Raw genomic sequence first — 19,554 nt, forward strand, 5'->3', positions numbered from 1 at the left:
GCAAAAAGAAAGGAACGGCTCACCCACATCAGAAGCACACAGCAGAAAACTGGAGGGAGCTCCAGAAAGAAATGACAGCCCAGTGGAAATCGTCCCTTACATGGGATCTAGGAGAGGTGCAGCCAGGCTCCACCTCTTCTGGTCACACAGCTGAATTGCCTTCACCTGTGCTCCTGCGGCTGACTCAGTGCTTGCCTCAGGTGATCAATCAGTGGTTCAGGCCATGATTCAACAGTACCCATACACGCACATTTTGATAAGCAAACCTGAGTAAGCTGGCTCCCACCCTGCGCTTGCTGGCAGGATCTCCACTTCTGAGGACACGTCCGTTGGCAGAGGGAAGAGCACACACGTGAAAGAGCTCCCTCTGACACAAGAGACATCGGGCCAGGGGTCTGAGCCACCTCCTGCACTTGTCTGTTACCGCAGTCTGTAAGGACCCGCAGGGGCTGAGGTCAGGATTCCCATCCCTGATGTATGTTCCGATGGAAGGTGCGGAGCAGCCGTCCCTGGGGTTTCAGTGAAAGTCCGGGAACGGGCTGTCCTGCCCCATCAGCTCCGTGCCACCGCAGTGTGCCGCTGCCAGGAGGAATGGCGGCCTCCTGGCTGGCAGCGCTGGTCCCTCCCGCGCAGGCCGGGCCTTCCTGCTGGGGCCTCTCAGCTGGGCCCGGAGCCGTGCTGCAGTGCCGCCTGGTGCTGCTGGCAGAGCTGTATGCCCGGCCCTGCCGAGCCCTGCTGCTTCCTGGGCCTCTGCTGCCTCCTGGGCCCCGCTGCGACCCGCTGGGAGGCCGTGCTGGTGCTCTCGTGAGAGCAGGGCAGGGCCGGAGCTCTGCACCACGAGCACAGCGGGCCAGGAGCGATGTCCGGGTGCTGCCGGCATCTCTGTCCTGCAGTTTGCATCCCCACACCCTCAGCAGGAGCCCGGCCCTGCAGCCGTGTTTCCAGGAGCCCCCGGTGCCCACCGAGCAGTGCCACCACGCAGTGACCCTGCAGCGGGGCCAGGCGCTGCCCCACGTCCCAGCCCTGTGGACAGGCAGGGTTTCGCTTTTGAAAGCACCGTCGCACCCATCGCACACTTCCTCCTTCCCCAGCACCGGGCTGCATGCGGGGACACGGGCAGGGACAGCTCAGCCTGCAGCCTTCCTTCCACTGCAGAGTTGGGGTTTCTGTGCTGTCCTCGCAGCAGCCGCACAGCCCTGGGACTGCAGCAATCTGAGGGTGTCCCTGTGTCTGCTCCTGCAGCGGCGATAGCAAAGCGGGGCAGCAAGACCTCTTCCTGCATGCTGCAGGCTCAAATAGAAGAGCATCATCTTATGCACTGCATTGCTTCTGTGCAGGTGGCACGGCAGCTGTGTGAGGTTGGTGCTCACAATGGGTCCCTGCATGGAGAAAACATCCCCTCCTGCCTGTGCTGCGGGGAGGATGTTGGGTCCACTTGTACCCAGATGCAGGTAGTGCTGTGTCCCAACAGCTGATGCAAGGGCCCCGCTGCCAGCCCCAGCCCATGCTCAGAGACATGAGAACCCAGGCAGGTTGACTCCCCTTGGTGACACACAGGCAGTGAGCCCCGTGGTGGGGCTGCATGACGCCAGAAGCGGAGACAAGCCTCATATTTGGGCACGAAGCAGGTTATTGGAGGCTGGGACCTGGCAGGCGGCTGATAACCCTGCTGATAACGGCTCCCACCGCACCTCGCCATCCCCATTGGCTCCTGCCAGCAGGGGCTGCTGCCTATATCTCCCCCTCCCCATCCTGAGCTGCAGGCTGTGCATGTGGGCCATGATGATGCCTGCCGGGGTGCTGGGGTTGCTATTCTGCGTGCAGCTCTGCATGGGTGAGTCGTGAGGCAGTGGGGTGGCCGTGGGACAAGAGGGAAGCAGAGGGGCAGAGTTGCAGCCATGGGACAGGCAACCCCAGGCTCAGCCACCTCCCCGGGGTGCCCACAGGCAGCGAGGAGCTGCGGCTGGTGGATGGCGGTGGGCGCTGTGCCGGTCGGGTGGAGGTGAAGCACGAGGGCGAATGGGGCTCCGTCTGCAGCTACGACTTCGACTGGGACATGCGAGGGGCCAGTGTGGTTTGTCGTCAGCTGGGCTGTGGCACAGTGGCCCATGCGTCCCCATATGCCCCATTTGGGCAGGGTAAGGGACGCGTCTGGCTCCATCCCCTCTTCTGCCGCGGCACTGAGACCAAGCTCCAGAACTGCCCCCACTTTGGCTGGGGCAAGCACTTCTGTGGCCATGAGTGGGATGTTGGGGTGATCTGCTCAGGTGAGTTGGTGTATCTGGGAAGGGAACAGAGTGCCAGGATCCCTGAGCACGGCTGAGGCCAATCCCTAATGCAGAGGCGCTGGAGCTGCGGCTGGAGGATGGTGGGGGACCCTGCGAAGGGAGAGTGGAGGCGAAGCTGCGGGGACGCTGGGGCACAGTGACAGATGATGCTTGGGACATGGATGATGCTGAGGTGGTATGCCAGCAACTGGGCTGCGGCTCGGCTGCTGGCGCCTACTTGGCCTCACGATTTCGGTCAGTAGACGGCCCCATCATGATGGCCTTTATTGACTGCCATGGACATGAGGCTGCCCTGTGGGGCTGTAACATTCGGGGCTGGGGTCCCTACAATGGCCCTCATGATTATGACACTGCTGTGGTCTGCCAAGGTGAGAGCTGGGGACATGCAGCATTGCTGGGAGCCCATCATCCACATTCCCCAGCCCAGCAGACCGCCTCTCCTGGCAGGGTTCTCCCGGCTGGTTGGAGGGGACAGTGAGTGCTCAGGGAGGCTGGAGGTGCGGCAGGGCCGGGCCTGGGTCAGCGTCTGTCACGGCCACGTGGACCTCATGGCCGCCCAGGTCATCTGCAGAGAGCTGGGCTGCGGTACAGCACTGGCCCTACTGGAAGCTGGGCATATTGGGGCAGCAGACGGGCCTTTCTGGCATGGCGCTTTTGAGTGCAACGGCACCGAGCCCCTCCTGTCCGCTTGCACACAGAGGCCTCCTGACATCCAGAACTGCACCCAACCCGCAGCCGTCATCTGCTCCTGTAAGTGCAGGGGTTGTGGATCTGTATCAGCACCACGCAGTGCGGTGTACGTGGGAGAGGACCCTTGATCCACCAACCCCAGTATCCTCTCTCTGCTGCAGCCTACACTGGGTTCCGGCTTGCGAATGGAGATTCAGATTGCACTGGGCAAGTGGAGGTGGAGGCACAAGGGGTGTGGGGGCCCCTGTGTGCCACTGCCTGGGACCTGCCTGACGCCCATGTCCTCTGCCGCCACCTGGGCTGTGGCTCTGCCATATCCCTGCCCCCCCCAGGCCATTTTGGGACAGGGATGGGGACACTGCGACGTGATGCTCTCAGGTGCAGTGGGAATGAGCGGCACCCGGGTGAGTGCCCTGTGGAGGTGCTGGGGCAGCCCACCTGCCCAACTGGGCACACCGCTGCCGTCAACTGCTCAGGTGAGTGTGGGGACCAAGGGGAGCTCCAGCAGGTGGGGAGCAATGCCTGTTCCCACTGCACAGCCAGGCTGTTGCAGGTGTCACCAAGCCCCTGAGGCTCCATGGTGGGGAAAGCCGTTGTGACGGACGGCTGGAGGTGGCCGTGCGCCCCGGTGTCTGGGCCCGTGTGTCTGTGGGGCTGTGGGACAACGGCACTGCCACCGTGGCGTGCCGGCAGCTGGGCTGCGGTGTGCCTGAGAAAATCCATGCTGCGCCAGACAACGGCTTGGGCCCCATGGAGCTGCAGGAGCTGCGCTGTGTTGGCAGTGAGGAGCTCCTGGCACAGTGTAACACCTCGGGAATGGCAACAGAACCCAGCAAGAGCCCCGGTGATTTGGCCATTGCCTGCTCAGGTGCGTGCAGTGGGAAGGACCACAGGCACCACACTGTCATCCCCATCACAAGTCTGACATTTCCACACAGGAAGCCGGCAGCTGAGGCTGGTGGGCGGCCCAGGGCGCTGTGCTGGCAGGGTGGAGGTGTACAGCGAGGGCACCTGGGGCACCGTCTGCCAGGACACCTGGACCCTGCAGGATGCCACCGTCGTCTGTCGCCAGCTGGGCTGCGGATGGGCCCTGGACGCACCTGGCTCTGAGCGCTTTGGGCCTGGCACTGGGACGCTGTGGCCGGGTGCCGGAAGCTGCTCTGGGACAGAGGATGCTCTCTGGCACTGCCCGGCCCCAGTGCAGCCTGGCTGCCAGCGCGGCGGTGGTGCGGGCGTTGTGTGCTCAGGTGAGTGCCACCATGCCTCTGGATGGGAGCAGCACCAACACCCTCGGGGTGCAGTGATCCCCTGACCTCCTTGCAGGGCTGCTGGACCTGCGGCTGACAGGAGAAAGCAGCAGATGCCGTGGGCACCTGGAGGTGCTGCATGAGGGGATCTGGGGTCTTGTTTGTGCCAATGGCACCAGCCCTGCCACAGCTACTGCCGTCTGCCACCAGTTGGGATGTGGCACTGGGGGGAAGCTGGAAGAACCCATCCGTGCAGTGGGATCAGAGCCCGCCTGGCTGAGCTGGGTGAGCTGTGAGGAGGGGGCCCGCTCATTCTGGCGATGCCCCTCAGCGCCCTGGCAGCTGCAGGAATGTGTCACCACTGGGATCACCCACATCGTGTGTGATGGGGACACCAGGGACAGCAGTGAGGCCACCAGCTCAGCCCCAGGTAGCAGCCACCAGGACAGATACACCTCAACAAATGGCTTTGTCCGTGCTTGCTGTCCTCTAACTGCTGCCATGAGATCCCCGTGGGGCCTCACGCTTCCTACCACTGCCCCACAGCTCTCACCCACAGCGCTGTCCCCATGACTGCAGCTGCAGCACCCAGGAGTGTGTCAGCACTCACGGTGCTGTGCGTGGTCCTGGGGACGCTGCTGTGCCTGGCCCTGGCCGCCCTGGCTGTTCTGGCACACCGCACATGGGCCCAGTGCCAAGGTGGGCAGCACTCTGGGGGTTCCACAATGCGGGGCAGAACCTTGGAGACACTGGGGACACCGGTGCCATGCATGCTGCCTTGCAGAACCCAGCAAGGATGCTGCCTCTGAGGTTGTGTATGAGGAGCTGGACTACAGCCTGATGCCTGATTACCAGGAGGTGCCCAGCCAGACAGGTGGGAGCAGGAGGGTCATCAGTGCCTGGGGCTGTCCCCATCTACTGTCATATCCCCAACACATCTCTTCCCCTCCAGGCTCTCTTTCCCAGGGCTCAGGGAGAAAACTGTCAGATCACAGTGGGGATGGTGTAAGGGAGAGTGACCTCCAGGTGTCCCCAGGTAGGGGCACAGGAGGCATTGGGTAACCTTCTGAGGAGATGTAGCCAAATAACTTTGATGTGGAGGTGAGGGCATGAAGCCCCTCCTGGCTGTGTCCTCACCAATGTCCTCTCTGTGTCTGTCACAGACCACCCTGCCCAGTGCCAGCACAGTCCCTCACATGGCTACGATGATGCTATGGCTGTGCCGGAGGTGTCCCCCTCTCTCCACTCCAAGGATGTTCCGACACAGCCCCTTGAGGACACAGGATATGACGACGTTGGTGTCAGCACCCTGGGCACATCGCTGTGAGCAGACTATAGGGACATGGCTGGAACAGGAACCTCTGTCCCCAGGAAGGGTCAGCCCTGGCCTTGGCAGCATCACCTCTCCCTGCCTGATGCACAGAACAGCAGCAAACTGCTCCATTCTCCTTCCTGCAGCTGGGATACAACAGCTAATCAGCTTTTTAAAAATAATTTTCTATAACTCTTTCCTAATGAGTATCTCTTCTTTATTAAAACCCCAAGACTATGTGGAAATCACTTCCAGCCTTGGGTCCTGTACCTGAGTCTGTCAGCCATTCCATGGGGACATGGGGCAAAACTAAATTACGGATATATCCCCATTAGCTCTGGACATGGGTGAAACAATAGGAAGGTTGGGAGATCTCACAGGTGTGAATTGAGATGGCTCCCATAGCTGCTGTGCTGCAATGTATCGAGAATAACAAGTGCATGTCCCCCCACGCACACAGATGTAGGCATGCTGGTGAAGCTTTTCTCCTCCATGTGATTGAGGAGACAGTGGGCAGAGGTGCTGTATTGGAGCTTGCTCTCACCCACACGAAGGTTCAGGTGGGGAATGAGGAGCTCAAGAGCAGCATTGGCCACAGCGTCAATGAACTATGAAGTTCAGCATCCTTATGGCAGTGATGAGGGCATGCAGCAAGCTCACATCCCTGGGCTTCAGGACAGTAGAGGTTGGCCGTCACAGGGAAATTCTTGCTTGTGATAAGGCCCTGAAAAGGCCCTGGTTAATATCCAAGGATCACCTTCTCCCAGCTCAGAAGCAACACATCATGATCCAAAGAAAGTTTGGCAAAAACACTGGGAGGCCTGCACGGGTTAATAAGGAGCTCCTGGCCTAACTCTAACACAAACTGGAACCTACAGAGATAGAATGGGCAACATTTGAGGGAAGCATGCAGCTAGCATGAAGGGATACCCAAAATCATTGATGAAATGACTAAAATGAACTCAATAGACCTTTACCTGGCACAGTTCAATGGACATTTTGAAGTAATGGCCCACAGCCTACAAATAGTAATATCTCAGTGTATCAAAGGACAGGAAGGTTGGTGGTGATTGATGACGATATTTTCTCAAGTGTAAAACCCACGCATGATGCAGATGGTGTAGACGTACGGGTGGATATTCTGCTGGTTTTTGCTGGGATAGCACTAGCTTTCTTCCACGTAAAAGACACTGCAGCCCAGGAAGTTGCCTGTCCCCAGAAGTGCTGTGCTGCCCCAGTGCCAGCAGAGAGCAGTGGCAGCACAGCAAAGCACCGCGCCTGGCGGTGGGGATGCCCCAGCGCCTCCCGGTCAGCGCGATGTCTGATTTCATGGCTCCATGTCATACCTGGTGGTTTACACAGTGTTCTGGGCTTCTCATCCCGCTCAGATGTGACCGTAAAATCACGCTGCCCACAACTCTGTTGGGAAGCTGTCTCGGCAGGTCTTTGTCTCCAGCCTCCTGATTCAGATGTTCAATGCCCAGTTGCCCAGGGATTCCTCTGCTGTCCTGAAGCCCCCCAAGGACGGCAGCCCCAGGTCAGCAGGCCAGGAGTGGTGATCTTTTTCCTCTGCTCCACATTGATGAGGCCACACCTAGAGTGCCGAGTCAACTCTGGACTCTCTGGTATGAGAGAGGTGAACATCCTGGAGAGAGTCCAACCAAGTATCGTGAATATGATGGACTAGAGCCTGTCTCCTATGAGGAAAGGCTGAGGAATCTGAGACTGTTCATCCTGAGGAGATATTCTTTGTTCTATAGAATAAGGCAGCTGATGGGAGGGCATAGAGTGACAGAGACAGGCTCTTCTTGCTGGTGAGGGACAAGGTGCTCTCATTGGCCCCTTTGGCTGTTCACCACACCACACATTGCAGCCCCATTCTCTACCAGAACTATCCTGGGAAGAGGAACTAACCAGCAGAAATAGGAGAAATGAATCTGTCAATAAGGAAAGAGTCATAGTTATTTCAGCAGCTTTTATAGCAGAAACAACTTTACCTGTTTATTACCCAAAGCATACAGCTATGACACAGTTCCACACAGAAGGTGTCCTTCCCAACCTGGAACACTGAGGGGAATACAGGGATGGGATACAGGAAGCTGTAAGGGGCAATGGGAAGTGCTGAAGTCTCCCCTAAAGCCACCAGAGCCTTGTGGGGCATGGTAGAGCCAGGGTGAAGGGAGGGAGGGACTGAAGGGAGATTCACATGGTGGCATTATGTGGATGCCAGCGGAGTGCTGAGTAAGAGAGTTCTCCCTGTCCCATTCCCAGCAGAGCAGCTTTCACACTAAGAGGGAGCTTTTGCTGTAGAGAGGCAGTGAGCTCCAGGCTTTCCTGCCCCTCACCCAGTCATCTCTGCCTCACTCAGCTATTTCTCATGTTCACCAGCTTTCACTTCTCCTTTCCCTTCTCTTAATTCAGCCGTGAGAGGAGGAACCACCCACCAGCCGCACGCCCTCCTCTTCATTTCCCCAGCCACCTCTTCACCACTGGGACATCCAGAGTTCTTCAGCCATGGTCTGGGTGCTGAGGTTGGTCCTCCTCACCCAGGCACTGGCTATGGCAGTGGCAGAGGTTGAGCGGCCCCAGGAGCCGCTGTCCTCTGTGGGGTTTCAGGACTGTAAGAAGGCCCTGAAGCTCCCAACCCTGGAAGTCCTCCCCGGGGGGGGCTGGGACAACCTCAGGAATTTAGATATGGGCAGAGTCATAGATCTGAGCTACTCGCTGTGTAAGACCACTGAAGATGGGTCCTACATCATCCCAGATGACATCTTCACCATTCCTCGCAAGCAGAGCAACCTGGACATCAACTCTGAGATCATCGAGTCCTGGAAGGATTACAAAAGTGTCACCTCTGCCTCCATCAACCTGGAGCTGTCCCTCTTCTCTGCAATCAATGGCAAATTCTCTTATGACTTCCACCAGGCCAAGACCCACCAAGTGCAGGACAAGGCGGTCACCACTCGCGTACAGGTCAGGAACCTGGTTTACACTGCCAAAATTGACCCAGGAGCAAGCCTGGACAAGGGCTTCAAGAAGCAGCTGTTGACCATTGCCAGCCACCTGGAGAACAACCAGACTCGAATGGCTGATTTTCTGTCTGAGGTGCTGGTGCTCAACTATGGCACCCACACCATCACATCTGTGGATGCTGGAGCCAGCTTGGTCCAGGAAGATCAGATCAAGGCCACCTTCCTGAAGGACAGCTGGGCCATGCGGAGCTCCATCACCGCCTCAGCCGCAGTAGCCTTCCACAGCATAGTCAACGTGAAAACTGAGGAGTCTCAAGGCACCAGCTCTGCCTTCACCAAGCAGTACGTAGAGAACCGCACCAACTCCAGAGTAGAGAGCATCGGTGGGACCCCCTTTTACCCAGGCATCACCCTTAAGACCTGGCAGGAGGGGATTAGCAACCAGCTGGTGGCCATTGACCGCTCGGGACTGCCTCTGTACTTCTTCATCAGCCCCAGCACCCTGCCAGAGCTGCCCAGCCCCACAGTGAAGAAGCTGGCCAAGCGGGTGGAGATGGCCATCCGCCGCTACTACACCTTCAACACCTACCCTGGCTGCACTGATGCCACCTCACCCAACTTCAACTTCTATGCCAATGCTGACGATGGCTCCTGCATGGGGACTATGACCAACTTCACCTTTGGGGGAGTCTTCCAGGAGTGCACCGGGCTGGCCGGCCCCGACACCAATGAACTGTGCCGGGCGCTAGAGCAGAAAAACCCCCTCACCGGGGCTTTCTCCTGTCCCACCTCGTACAACCCTGTGCTGCTGGGCATGCAGGAGCGGGAGGAAGGCCACAGCCACCTGGAGTGCCACAACAAGTGCACCCTGGGCATCTTCTGCCACCGTGTCTGCAGGGACGTCTTCTGGCTCTCCCGGGTGCAATTCAGAGCTTATTGGTGTGTCGCAAGTGGCCTGGTGTCCCCAGACTCAGGCTACCTCTTTGGGGGGCTCTTCAGCAGCCGCAGCGTCAACCCCCTCACAGGTGCCCAGTCCTGCCCCTCACGGTATTTCTTGCTGAAGCTCTTCGATGACCTCAGGTTGTGTGTGAGCCAGGATTACGAGGGAGGCAGTCGGTACGCGGTGCCCTTCGGGGGCTTCTTCAGCTGCCAGACAGGGAACCCCTTAGGGGGTCAGCACCAGGGTACCGCCGAGGACCCTTACACCAAGCGCTGCCCCACAGGCTTCAGCCAGCATTTGGCACTGATCAGCGACAGCTGCCAGGTGGAGTACTGTGTCCAGGCTGGCGTCTTCACGGCGGGCTCGCTGCCGCCGGCACGCCTGCCACCCTTCACCCGACCCCCTGCCAACCTGCCAGCCATCGACACCGTGCTGGTGAGCAATGGGGATGGGGAGAGCGCCTGGGTGCGGGATGGGACGGGCCGTGCGTGGCGGCTGGCACAGCCTATTGAGATCCAGCAGGCAGCAGAGATGGTGAGGGGCCGGGCACTGACAGGGGGCGAGGTGGCTGGCGTGGCTGCAGCAGTGGTGGTGGGGCTTGTCACCACCCTGGCAATGGTCTGCTACGGTCGCTGGAGGTACAGGAGAAGGGGGTACGTGGCTATGAGCGAAGGGGCCACACCCGTGGAGAGGCCAGGGGACAGCACCGCAGTAAACATGGGTGAGGGGCACCAGCAAGAGTCAGCGGGGCTCACGGAATAAGTATCGTTCAGCTGCTTGTGCTCCTAACCTAGGCAAAGCCCCTGGCCCACTCCTTTCCCAAAGCACAGCTGTGCAGTGCCAGCAGCCCCTGCACCTCACCCCATTCCCACGACAGGTTCACCTCTCTGCAGCTCCAGCTACCCCGCAGGGCTCCACCACCCTTCCCCCTTCTATAGGCCGCCTGATTGACCTCCAAGGCCACCACCTGAGTCCATCCCACCACCAGGACCCACCACATCTCTTTGCCAGCCCTTGCTCTTTCCCAACCAGCCCAACCAGCTTTGCTGCTTGAGAGATAAGCAGTCCCCATACCCCATTACAGGCCATGCCCACTCTCTCCTCCTCCCCATTCCCAGAAAAGGGGATCCAGTGCCCTTCAAAAAGCTGCTGAGGTTGTTGAGGTGCCCAAGAGAACCTCAAAGAGCAAGGGGAAGCCATGCAAACCCCCCTTCCTGACTCACCGGATAGACTCAAGTCCATTGCAGAGATACACAGCCTGTAAAAGCATTGGCTCAGGGACCAACTCCTTGGAGAACACCCTGCTCCCCCCCCATTTCCTCCAACTACTGCACACACCCAGCACCCATTTCCACCCGCAGGAACAGGAGGGCGACCCACGCCTCCATGTATATCTATCGTGATAGATATACACACACATGCAGAGAGGCACGGATCACTTTTATTTCAGCCAGCAAATAATTGCATAGGCAACACAGCATTAAAAAAATAATAATAAAAAAAGGAATGTTGTTAAAAAGCTGTGTCACATTAGTCATCAACCTGGCACCCTGGAGGTGGGGGCCCTCTCCCTCCCCCGGATCACATGAGGGTTTTGCATAGCTCCAGCTCAGGTTTTTCTGCAGCAGGGCAGCCTCAGGTGCAGCCATGCTGAAATCACGATGCTGTTCCCCTGCTACAGAGCTGCCCAGATGGGGATTTCCTAGGGACAGAGGGTTTCTCCCTTGAGGTAGAAGATGACAGCCCATGCTAAGGAAGGGAAGGATGGGGGGGGGGGGGGGGATGAGGTGCCTGGCCCTCCCTGTGGGTGCCACTCCCTCGCCTGGTCACACAGACGACGGACAGAAGACAACAGAGAGGCCAGGCCACATAGGGACAGTGAGCACTCCTCCACCATCCGCTTTATTGATGCCCTGGGGTGCAGCCAGCTGGCAGCGATGGAACCCCGCGGACAGGGGAGAGGAGAAACAGCAACGACGACAGAATGATGCACATCAGGACGGATCCCTCCCACACCACCGTCCCCCAGGACGGAGGGTGAACCAACCCCAAAGCAAAACCAGAAAGGGACTAAACAAAAGGGGCTACGAGGACCCAATCCCACAGGGAGCAATGAAGGGGGGACAGGGGGCAGTTTTGGCAGGGCCCCTGCCCTACTCACCAAGTCAGGGTGTCTCACAGAATGGGATCAGGAGGAGGGCATAGAACAGCCTGTGGGGAGGGTGCCCCCCCAGCATCCCCCTGGAGCCACAGGGCCCACTGTTCCCACCCCATGTGGCTCCAAGAGGCCCTGCAAAATCCCTGGGTCTGGTGGGGGCCACCAGATGCCATGCAAACCCCCTCCCCTCCCCTTTCCCCAAGCCACACTTATCCCCCAGCACATCAACCCCCCCAGCCCAGCCCAAAATCACTGTGCCAATACACTGCCAGGCACCCTCCACCCCGTTGAGACTTCACCAGGGACCGCCGAGCCATGGGACATGGATGGAATCTAGCTGGAAGGTGATGGCTTCCCATCTATCCCTACTTCACAGAGACCCATGGGTGACAGCTCCACTGTGAGGCACTCAGCCCTTCTGGGTCAGTGTCCCCCTCTCCCCACCCCCAGATCCAGAGAACCACCAGGCCTGGCCACAGCACCATGCTCCCCTGGCCACCTCCCAGCCATCACCACCTATATGTACATATATACGACAAACCCCCAAAACACGAGGTATATAAAATTCAACACGGGGACGCCCCCATACAAACAGTTCAAAGAACCCACTACTGGGGGGAGCAGGGGCGGGAGACATGCTTCCCCCCTCAACACTCAGCTTCCAACCACCTTCCAAGCCCTTCTCAGTACAGGGGCAGCCCAGACAATGGGACCCCACAGGGCATAACAGACATAACCAAGAGGAGAAGGAAGGACAAGGGGGTTTGGTCAAGATGGACCAGAGCCCCCAACCTCTGTGGACAGAGAAGATCAGTCGGGATGTACCAGACAGGACAGACAGACAAAGAGACGGGTGAGGGACGAGGTAGGGCCACAGCCAGAGACCCCACAGCCCAGCTCCCACCCATTGCCCAGCACCAGGATGGGATCCCAGGCCCAGATGGGTATCAGGGGGGACCAAGTCAGGCTGGGACGTGGGTGATTAGGGAAGGGAGGGTCCTGGCTTGCCCTCCCCGGCTCCCACAGAGCCCTGGCAGCAGCACGCAAGATTTGCGTGGGACAACGTACAGCAGCGACTGGCTGCTGGGGACGGCCAGACCAGGGTCACCTTTGTGGCTCGCAGCACCAGCTGGCTCTGCCAGCAGGGAGGGGACAGCCCTAAGACATCCTCCCACATCCCCACTGACCTGGAGCTGCTCCCGCTGCCCTCCCAATGCCCCAGCTGGGTTTCACTGGTGGCTTCTATCCTTGGATACAGCAGTGGGAACCCTTGCCACGGCCTCCCTACCACCAATCTCAGTCCTTCTCCTGTGCCAGACTCTCTTCTGTGATGCCCTGGGCTGCGAGCTCAGCCAGGACGTTGTCCAGGTAGTTGACGTCAGGGTAACCGTGGCCGGTGAGGTTGGAGCCAAACTCCGTCTTGTGGTGGATCTCGTTCCATATCACTGTGTCTGATTCACCTGTAGTGCTGGAGGTCCCGATGGCAAAAATCAAGCGCCGGTCCCAGGCTACAAGCAACAACTTCAGTACCTGGGGAGGGGGAGATGGGGCAGGCAGCAAGGTGGGCACAGGAGCTGCAGGCAGCACCCACTGTGCTCAGCACTTGACCACCCAGGCAAGCCCTCACCAAGGCTGACCAGGGATCCCAGGAGCAGAGTCCCATCCCATGCTGTTTCACACCAACCAAAATAGCAGAGCTCTCTAGCACACCCAGGACAGGCTACAGGGAAGGAAGATCTTCACCTGGATTTGTCTGCCAAAGCCAAGCCTGCTTTTCTCCATGCTCCAAATCCCTGCTCCTGTCCCTCTCCCCCTCACAAGCACGCTTTGCCAGCCTGAGCCCCTCTCACCTTCCTGCCCTTCTCACTGTCGGGCAGGTAGCAGTGCCGTGGGAAGCCACGGGCAGTGAAGCTCTTCCCTGGGTTTGGATGCTCTGGTCCCTACAACATGCAATGGAAGAGAAAAATAAAATACAATTTAGAACTCAAAAGCACACTCTGGGTGCAACACAACACCAAAACTCCATCAGAGACAGAGCTGCTTGCTGCCACATGGAGAGGGCTTAACCACAGAGCAGCTGCGCTCTAACAGCAGCCCTAAAATTACCACCCCCAGCCTTAGGTCACAGATGCAACAGCAGCAGGGCTGTGGGTCCCCATAAGGATGGCTCACCACCAATGCACTCCCCAGGACGCACCTGCACCCCTGGGGGGATGTTGTAGATGATACGGATGGTTTTGCAGTCAGAGTGACCGGGCAGTGCGTGAGGGATGATGTGGTACTCCATCTTCCCTGGGGGCTGCGTCCCCGTCTTCACCCCATAAATGGTTTTGCAGGTTGGGCACTGCAGGCTGCCATCCTGAGAGAGGGAAATAATGAAAGCAGTGCTCCCCAGCACCACCCAGCATGAACACACAGACATCTCCAAAGCACTCAGGAAGCAGGAGGGGACTGGGAGGGCCTGCAAACCAACTGGAAACAAACACCCGAAGTCTCAACTGTTCTTCCTCATCAGCTTCACAAGCCCTACCTCTGTTTTTTTGTTTTGGTTTGGCAGAGAGAGAAACAGATGGCAGAATAACAATCTCTAAGCAACATGGAATGTGTTTTCCCAGGCATGCCAAACTAAACAGCCCTGTGCAGAGGGCTCAGAAGTCCACCTGCAGCTGGAAAAGCAGAAGTGGTGTGTGCATGGACTAAAGGTCACCTCCCCAGCCCTGGGAGGGAAGTGAGGACAGGAACCACAATGGGGAAACAAAACAGCCATACAACCCCAGTTTGTGATTCAGCATTTCCAGCAAAAATCTGCCCTCCACAGACTGTTTTATGGAGACACGTGGTTACGGCATGCACCAGGGCCGCCCCACATCACCAAGCTGGGGGTTCAGGTCCCCAGGGCTGCAGCCTCGCACCTTGTTGCCGTTGTTGTACATGGCCACCAGGCAGTGGAGGTGGAAGATGTGGCCACACTTGGCCAGCTTCCCCACCAGGTCAGGCTTGATGGCTGGCTGGGGGCCCTTGTAGCCGGACGGTGCCGAGAGCCGCTCCATGCAGATGGTGCAGTCCTGCATGGAGAATGGATGGATAGGGCCCTCTGACACGTGCCCAGGGCATGCAGCCCCTCTTCAGAGGAGCAAGGAGGAGAGGCTGCAGATACACAGCACGGCCCAGGAGCACTGCCACCTCCCACCTTGCGGACAGCCCAAGCCGACCCCACTGCTCGCACCTCATCTGGCGGATGCCGCACCTTCTGAAGGTATTTCTTCAGCACCTCTTCTGGAGCTTTCCCTGAAGGAGAGAGAGTGTCAGCAGGGCTGGGGCGGGTGGGCCTACAGCCAGGATGGTGGGAAGGGCCAGAGGGGGCTCACCCTTCTTGGCCTGTTTCTTGGTGGTCTTGCGGCAGGTGTGGGAGATGCCGGGGATGGACTGGATCTCGCTCTTGCTGACAGGTGGGGGGTGCAGCACCAGCTTGGGGGGCCGTGTCAGGCAGACAGGCAGCCCGGCTGCACTCATCAGGATCCCTGTGATGCCTGAGGGGGGGGGCAAAACAGCGCTAACGAATGAGGAAGACCCCCACAGACCTCCCTGGTGGGGCCATCCTCACCTGCCAGAGCTGGGTTCACAGGGCTGGAGCCATTGAGGTTCTTCACCGGGACAGTAGGGACCCTGCAGAGAAAGCACAGGACCACATCAGGGCTTGCAGCCCACTCCAGACAGCAGTTTCCCAAGCAACCAAGCAAGCCCTGGCTGGAAGGAGAGAATTCCCCACCCAGCCCTGTGCCCCTCGCCCTGCTGCCGCCTTTTCTCTTGCTCTTTAGAAACTCCGCCTGCGTCTCCAAACCATTCACAGCCTCTTTTTGTCGCTGGGTTGCTGTTTTTTTTCCCCCTCCATTCTCCTAGAGCCACTGCATAGCCGCTCCCCCCGCCCTGCGTCAGGGCTCTCTTCCATGGGAAAGTTTCCCGGTGGGTCAGGAGCGCAGAGGGAAGGGGGAGGACAGAGGGAAGGAAAGGGGCCAGGCTGTGACAGGAGGCCGACAGCAGAGCAGACAAAAGGGAGAAATGGCGCATTGAGTGGCCCCCACCCCGCCACAAAAAATGGTCCTCAGAGGGTGGGGAAGAACCCCTTCTTACAGGGCCCTGAATGTCTTTTCTGTGGCAGGGGAAGGGTGGGGGACAGAGAAAGGACTGAAGAAAGAGCAGCCCAGCCTCCTCATTGAGATGCAGGAGGGCATTCTGCGATGCCCGCTCCCTCCCCACGCAGGAACCAGGGGAGAGCAAAGGGCCGGCAGAGCCCTCTGCCCATGAGGAAGAGTTGGGGCTTCCCTCCCCCATGCTAAATGGCTCAGGGATGCGGCCCCCTTTTCTCCCCTCTCGCTCACACACACACAGCAGGACTCACCCCGAGGCAATAAGCACGCGGGACTGGGCGATGGCCAGGCGCTGCAGGTGGCTGCGGTTCAGGGTGCCGAGGCCGGGCCGGGCCGCCTTGCTGCTGCCTGTGCCAGGGGGCTTGCAGCAGGGCCGGCTGGGCTCAGGGCAGGTGCGCTGGCTGCCTGCCGCCGGACACCCTGTGAGCCCAGAGGCTTCAGCGATCCGCGCGCCGCGGCCGTGCCGTCAGGCACCTTGGCACCTGAGGTGGGTGCCGGGGCCTTGGGGGTAACGGGAGGAGCAGGGGGAGCTTTGCGCGGCTGCAGGGTAGCAGCTCCCAGGCCGCCGGCCGACACGGCAGCTTTGACGCTCATCACCAGGAGGCACTGGGGGCAGGCGCAGGCGGGGGCTGGGGGGGCCGCTGCCGCCCCGGGGCTGGCCGGCCAGGACTGTGACTTGGGCAGGGTGCCCGATACCAGGGGGTACACCATGTCGAGGCGGCGGCGGACGCGGCGCTTGCGCTGGGTCTGCCGGTTGATCTGGCCCATAGTGGCGAAGTCGATCACGTAGCAGAAGCCAATGGTGCTGAGGTCCACCCAGGGGTGCTGCTTCTCGTACGCGCGCTGGATGGTGATGCCCACGTCCATGTCGTAGGGAGTCCAGGAGCCGCTGTCATTCTCCCACTCCCACACGACGCCTTTGCCCGGTGCCGAGGACGGGTCATAGTAGCTGCGTCGCACGGGGCGGATGGTGCCTGCGGAGGGGACAGAGATTTCATCAGAACTCAGCACCAGCCAGTGGGCAGGGAGCACCATGGAACTGCCCCGACCGGCCTCGCTGGTGTCGGAATGACAGCTTCCTGACTCAGCCACCGTCCCCACCCTGCCACGGGAGCAGCGTGCCTCAGTTTCCCCAGGCCACCCCGGCACCAGTGTGACGCCAGTCAGCCCCTCACAGCACACCTCAGCCAGGTCCCGCCTGGCACCGCAGCAGAACACGATCGTCCTGCTCTGACCGGCCACGTGTCCCCCTAAAGCCCACAGGAATGTCGGTCCCCCTTAATCCCGACCCCTACCACTACCATCAGCTCCCATGCCAGAACGGGTTCCCCCCGAGCAGGCTGGAGATCAGAGAAGTGGGTCACCGCCCCATCACGCACAGGGGCACCTGGTGGGGGAAAAGCTGCCGGCACAAAGCAGCGCCGGGGCCAGAGGGGAGCGGGGCCTCGCTGCACGCAGTGATTTATCCTAATCCGGCGCGAGCCGAGGAGGGCGGCAGCGACGGCATGCGGCATCTGGCGGCTCCGGCGCTGTGGGAAAGTGGCGTGTCCCCCCCGGCCCGGCGGCCGGCTGGCCTCCCATTCAGCGGGGGAAGAAAGGGGACAATAGCTATTCAGGGCCTGCCAGGGTCGCGACCCCCCCAAATCAGAGCTGTTTAATGACCCAAAATACCGACATCCCCGGCAACCCGGGGAGAGGCAGAACAATTCCCCTTTCAGGCCTCCTCCCTTGGGCAACAATAGCCCTCAGACACATGGCGCTGAATGCTGTCCCCCGGCACCAAAGGTCCCTTGTCCCCGAGCACCCGGGCGGGCCACGGTTCCCACCAGCCCCGGGCTGCTGGGGAAAGCAGCACCACCAGGGGACACCGCCTGGGGACAAGGGACGCTGCCATCCCTTTCTTACGGCCAAGCTGGGGCTGACAGGGGAAGGAAGGGGAACAAACGCCTGTGCCAAGCACAGCCCACACATCAGTGCCCCGCATTTCTTACACCTGCACTCAGCCCTCGGAGATTTCCCAAAACCTGCCCGTGCTCCCCACCTGGTGTCCCCCTGCAGCCCGACCCGTACCCTGCCATGTCCCAGGGCACGATTCGTCCCCACGACACCCCATAGGGCCAGGAGAGCACAGGGAGAGCCTCACACACAGAGGAAGGGTCTACGGGGAACAGAAGAGGTCCGCAGGCCCCGGCCACTAGGGCAAAAGGCTGCTTGTTGCAACAGGGCTCGGGCAGCAGCACGGCCAGCTAGGGGCAGGGAGCACGCAGGCAGCAAAGAGCAGAGCTGTGCAATTCCAGGTCAGGCGGTGCGAGGCAAACCCAAGGCTCAGCGTGATGCAACGCGGGGATCGGCGCGGAGGGCAGGAGCAGGCGGCACGGCACGGCAGCGCAACCGCGGGGCGGGCAGCGGGACGTGGAATAGAACAGGGCGGCACAACGCAACGCGGGACCGGGAAAGGCAGCGCAGAGCAACCCGGCTCCGGCAGCGCGATGCAGCACGGGCCCGGCAGCGCAGCAGCGCGCAGCACAGCGCGATGCGATTCCAGGTCAGGCGGCACCGCGCGACGCAAGGTGGGAACAGGGGCGGCCCCGGGCCGGCCGGGCTCACTCACCGGTGTCCTGGCGGAACTGGTGCATGGACTGCAGGTCGATGATGTAGGGCGCCAGGCGGCTGTCAGCCTGGCCCAGCACCACGCTGCCGCCCGCCCGCGGCCCGGCGCGGGCCACCGCCTCGATGTGATGGCTGACGGCCGGGCTGTAGGGCCGCCACCGCCCGTGTTCGTTCAGCCATTCCCACACCACGACGGCGGAGGCGAGCAGCATCGCTCCTCCGGCCCGGCCCGCCGCCGCCGCCTCCTCCCGCTGCCCGCGGCCGTTGCAGCCCGCCCCGCCGGCTCTCGCATGCTCCGCGGGGCCCTGCCCTGCCCGCCCCGGGGCCGCCAGGGGCCGCTCAGCGCCGCGCCGGGCTGCAGCGCCTCTCCCCGGGCGAGCGGCCCGCGGCGGTGGCGGGCGGCGGCGGGGGGCGGCTCCGCATCGCAGCGCCCGCGCACCGCGCACCGCCCGCCCCGCGCGGCCCCGGCCGAGAGCGCGCTCGGGGAGGCGGGGCGCCACGCCCCCTTCGGGTCGGAGCCCCGTGAAACTACGCCCCCTCATCCGAGGCCACGCCTCCCGCCGCGTCCCGCCCGAGCGCGTCTCGGGGCGGCGGTACCCCGCCACCTGTGGTCCTCTCGCTGAGTGCTTCCAGCACTGATGTTTTTCGCTATTAAGCGAAGCGCCCATCGGGGCGCGTTCTGGGGAGAACCACGCGGGTGGCTGCAAGAAAACCGTGCCCTGATTTCTGGCAGTTCCCCATTGTGCAACTGGAAATACCACCTCCAAGCAGGGCAGATCGCAGAGGCATCGAGTGCCTTGGGATGGAAGGGTCCTTAAGGACCCTGTGGAACTGCTCGGGCAACGTCTGATGTCCTCGCCCATGCTGAGCCCTGGCGTGGCTGCCAGAAGCTGCCCCGGCCCGATCGGGTTACAGGGCACTGTGCCAGGGCTGCTGGGGCCCCGCTGACATTCAGGTCACCTCCTGCTTGGGCTTCTGCTCTCACCCCGCTGTCCCAAAGCTAACAGTGGGACTGGGGTGCGCATTAGGCTTGGAGAAGTGAGGGGGTGGGTGTGAGCCCCCAGGTGCTGCTGAGAATGAGAGCGTGTGGGGAAAAAAGAAAGTTGTGGGCTATTGCACATAGCGAGATGTGGGAGAGAGTGTGCTTTGAGTAATCCCCGAAAAAATAAATGCCAGAAATAGTTACTCA

General features: G+C 60.6%; 3 protein-coding genes across 3 annotated transcripts; 2 read left to right on the forward strand and 1 right to left on the reverse strand.

The window, feature by feature from the left end:
- Positions 1-1,765: 1,765 nt before the first annotated feature.
- Positions 1,766-5,760, forward strand: LOC146544260 (scavenger receptor cysteine-rich type 1 protein M130-like). The gene is made up of 12 exons (XM_085224488.1): positions 1,766-1,834; positions 1,947-2,267; positions 2,342-2,656; positions 2,736-3,038; positions 3,140-3,454; positions 3,532-3,846; positions 3,917-4,225; positions 4,302-4,655; positions 4,772-4,924; positions 5,010-5,099; positions 5,178-5,261; positions 5,389-5,760. Exons 1-12 carry the CDS (start codon positions 1,771-1,773, stop codon positions 5,550-5,552), a joined length of 2,787 nt encoding a protein of 928 aa, XP_085080614.1. The 5' UTR covers positions 1,766-1,770; the 3' UTR covers positions 5,553-5,760.
- A 2,212-nt stretch (positions 5,761-7,972) lies between these two features.
- MPEG1 (macrophage expressed 1) lies at positions 7,973-10,968 on the forward strand. Its single transcript, XM_003206351.5, has one exon. The coding sequence runs from the start codon at positions 8,052-8,054 to the stop codon at positions 10,209-10,211; it is 2,160 nt and encodes a 719-aa protein (XP_003206399.2). The 5' UTR covers positions 7,973-8,051; the 3' UTR covers positions 10,212-10,968.
- Positions 10,969-11,319: 351 nt separating this feature from the next.
- On the reverse strand, positions 11,320-18,883 carry DTX4 (deltex E3 ubiquitin ligase 4). Its single transcript, XM_010711185.4, is given in 10 exon segments — positions 11,320-13,137; positions 13,458-13,547; positions 13,805-13,966; positions 14,520-14,672; positions 14,834-14,895; positions 14,976-15,137; positions 15,212-15,273; positions 16,007-16,121; positions 16,124-16,729; positions 18,367-18,883. Coding segments are annotated over 10 exon segments (1,857 nt in total). The 5' UTR covers positions 18,578-18,883; the 3' UTR covers positions 11,320-12,903.
- Between the last annotated feature and the right edge of the window lie 671 nt (positions 18,884-19,554).

The sequence above is a fragment of the Meleagris gallopavo genome, chromosome 5 (genome assembly GCF_905368555.1).
Source record: "Meleagris gallopavo chromosome 5, MGAL_WU_HG_1.1, whole genome shotgun sequence".
Taxonomy (NCBI): domain Eukaryota; kingdom Metazoa; phylum Chordata; class Aves; order Galliformes; family Phasianidae; genus Meleagris; species Meleagris gallopavo.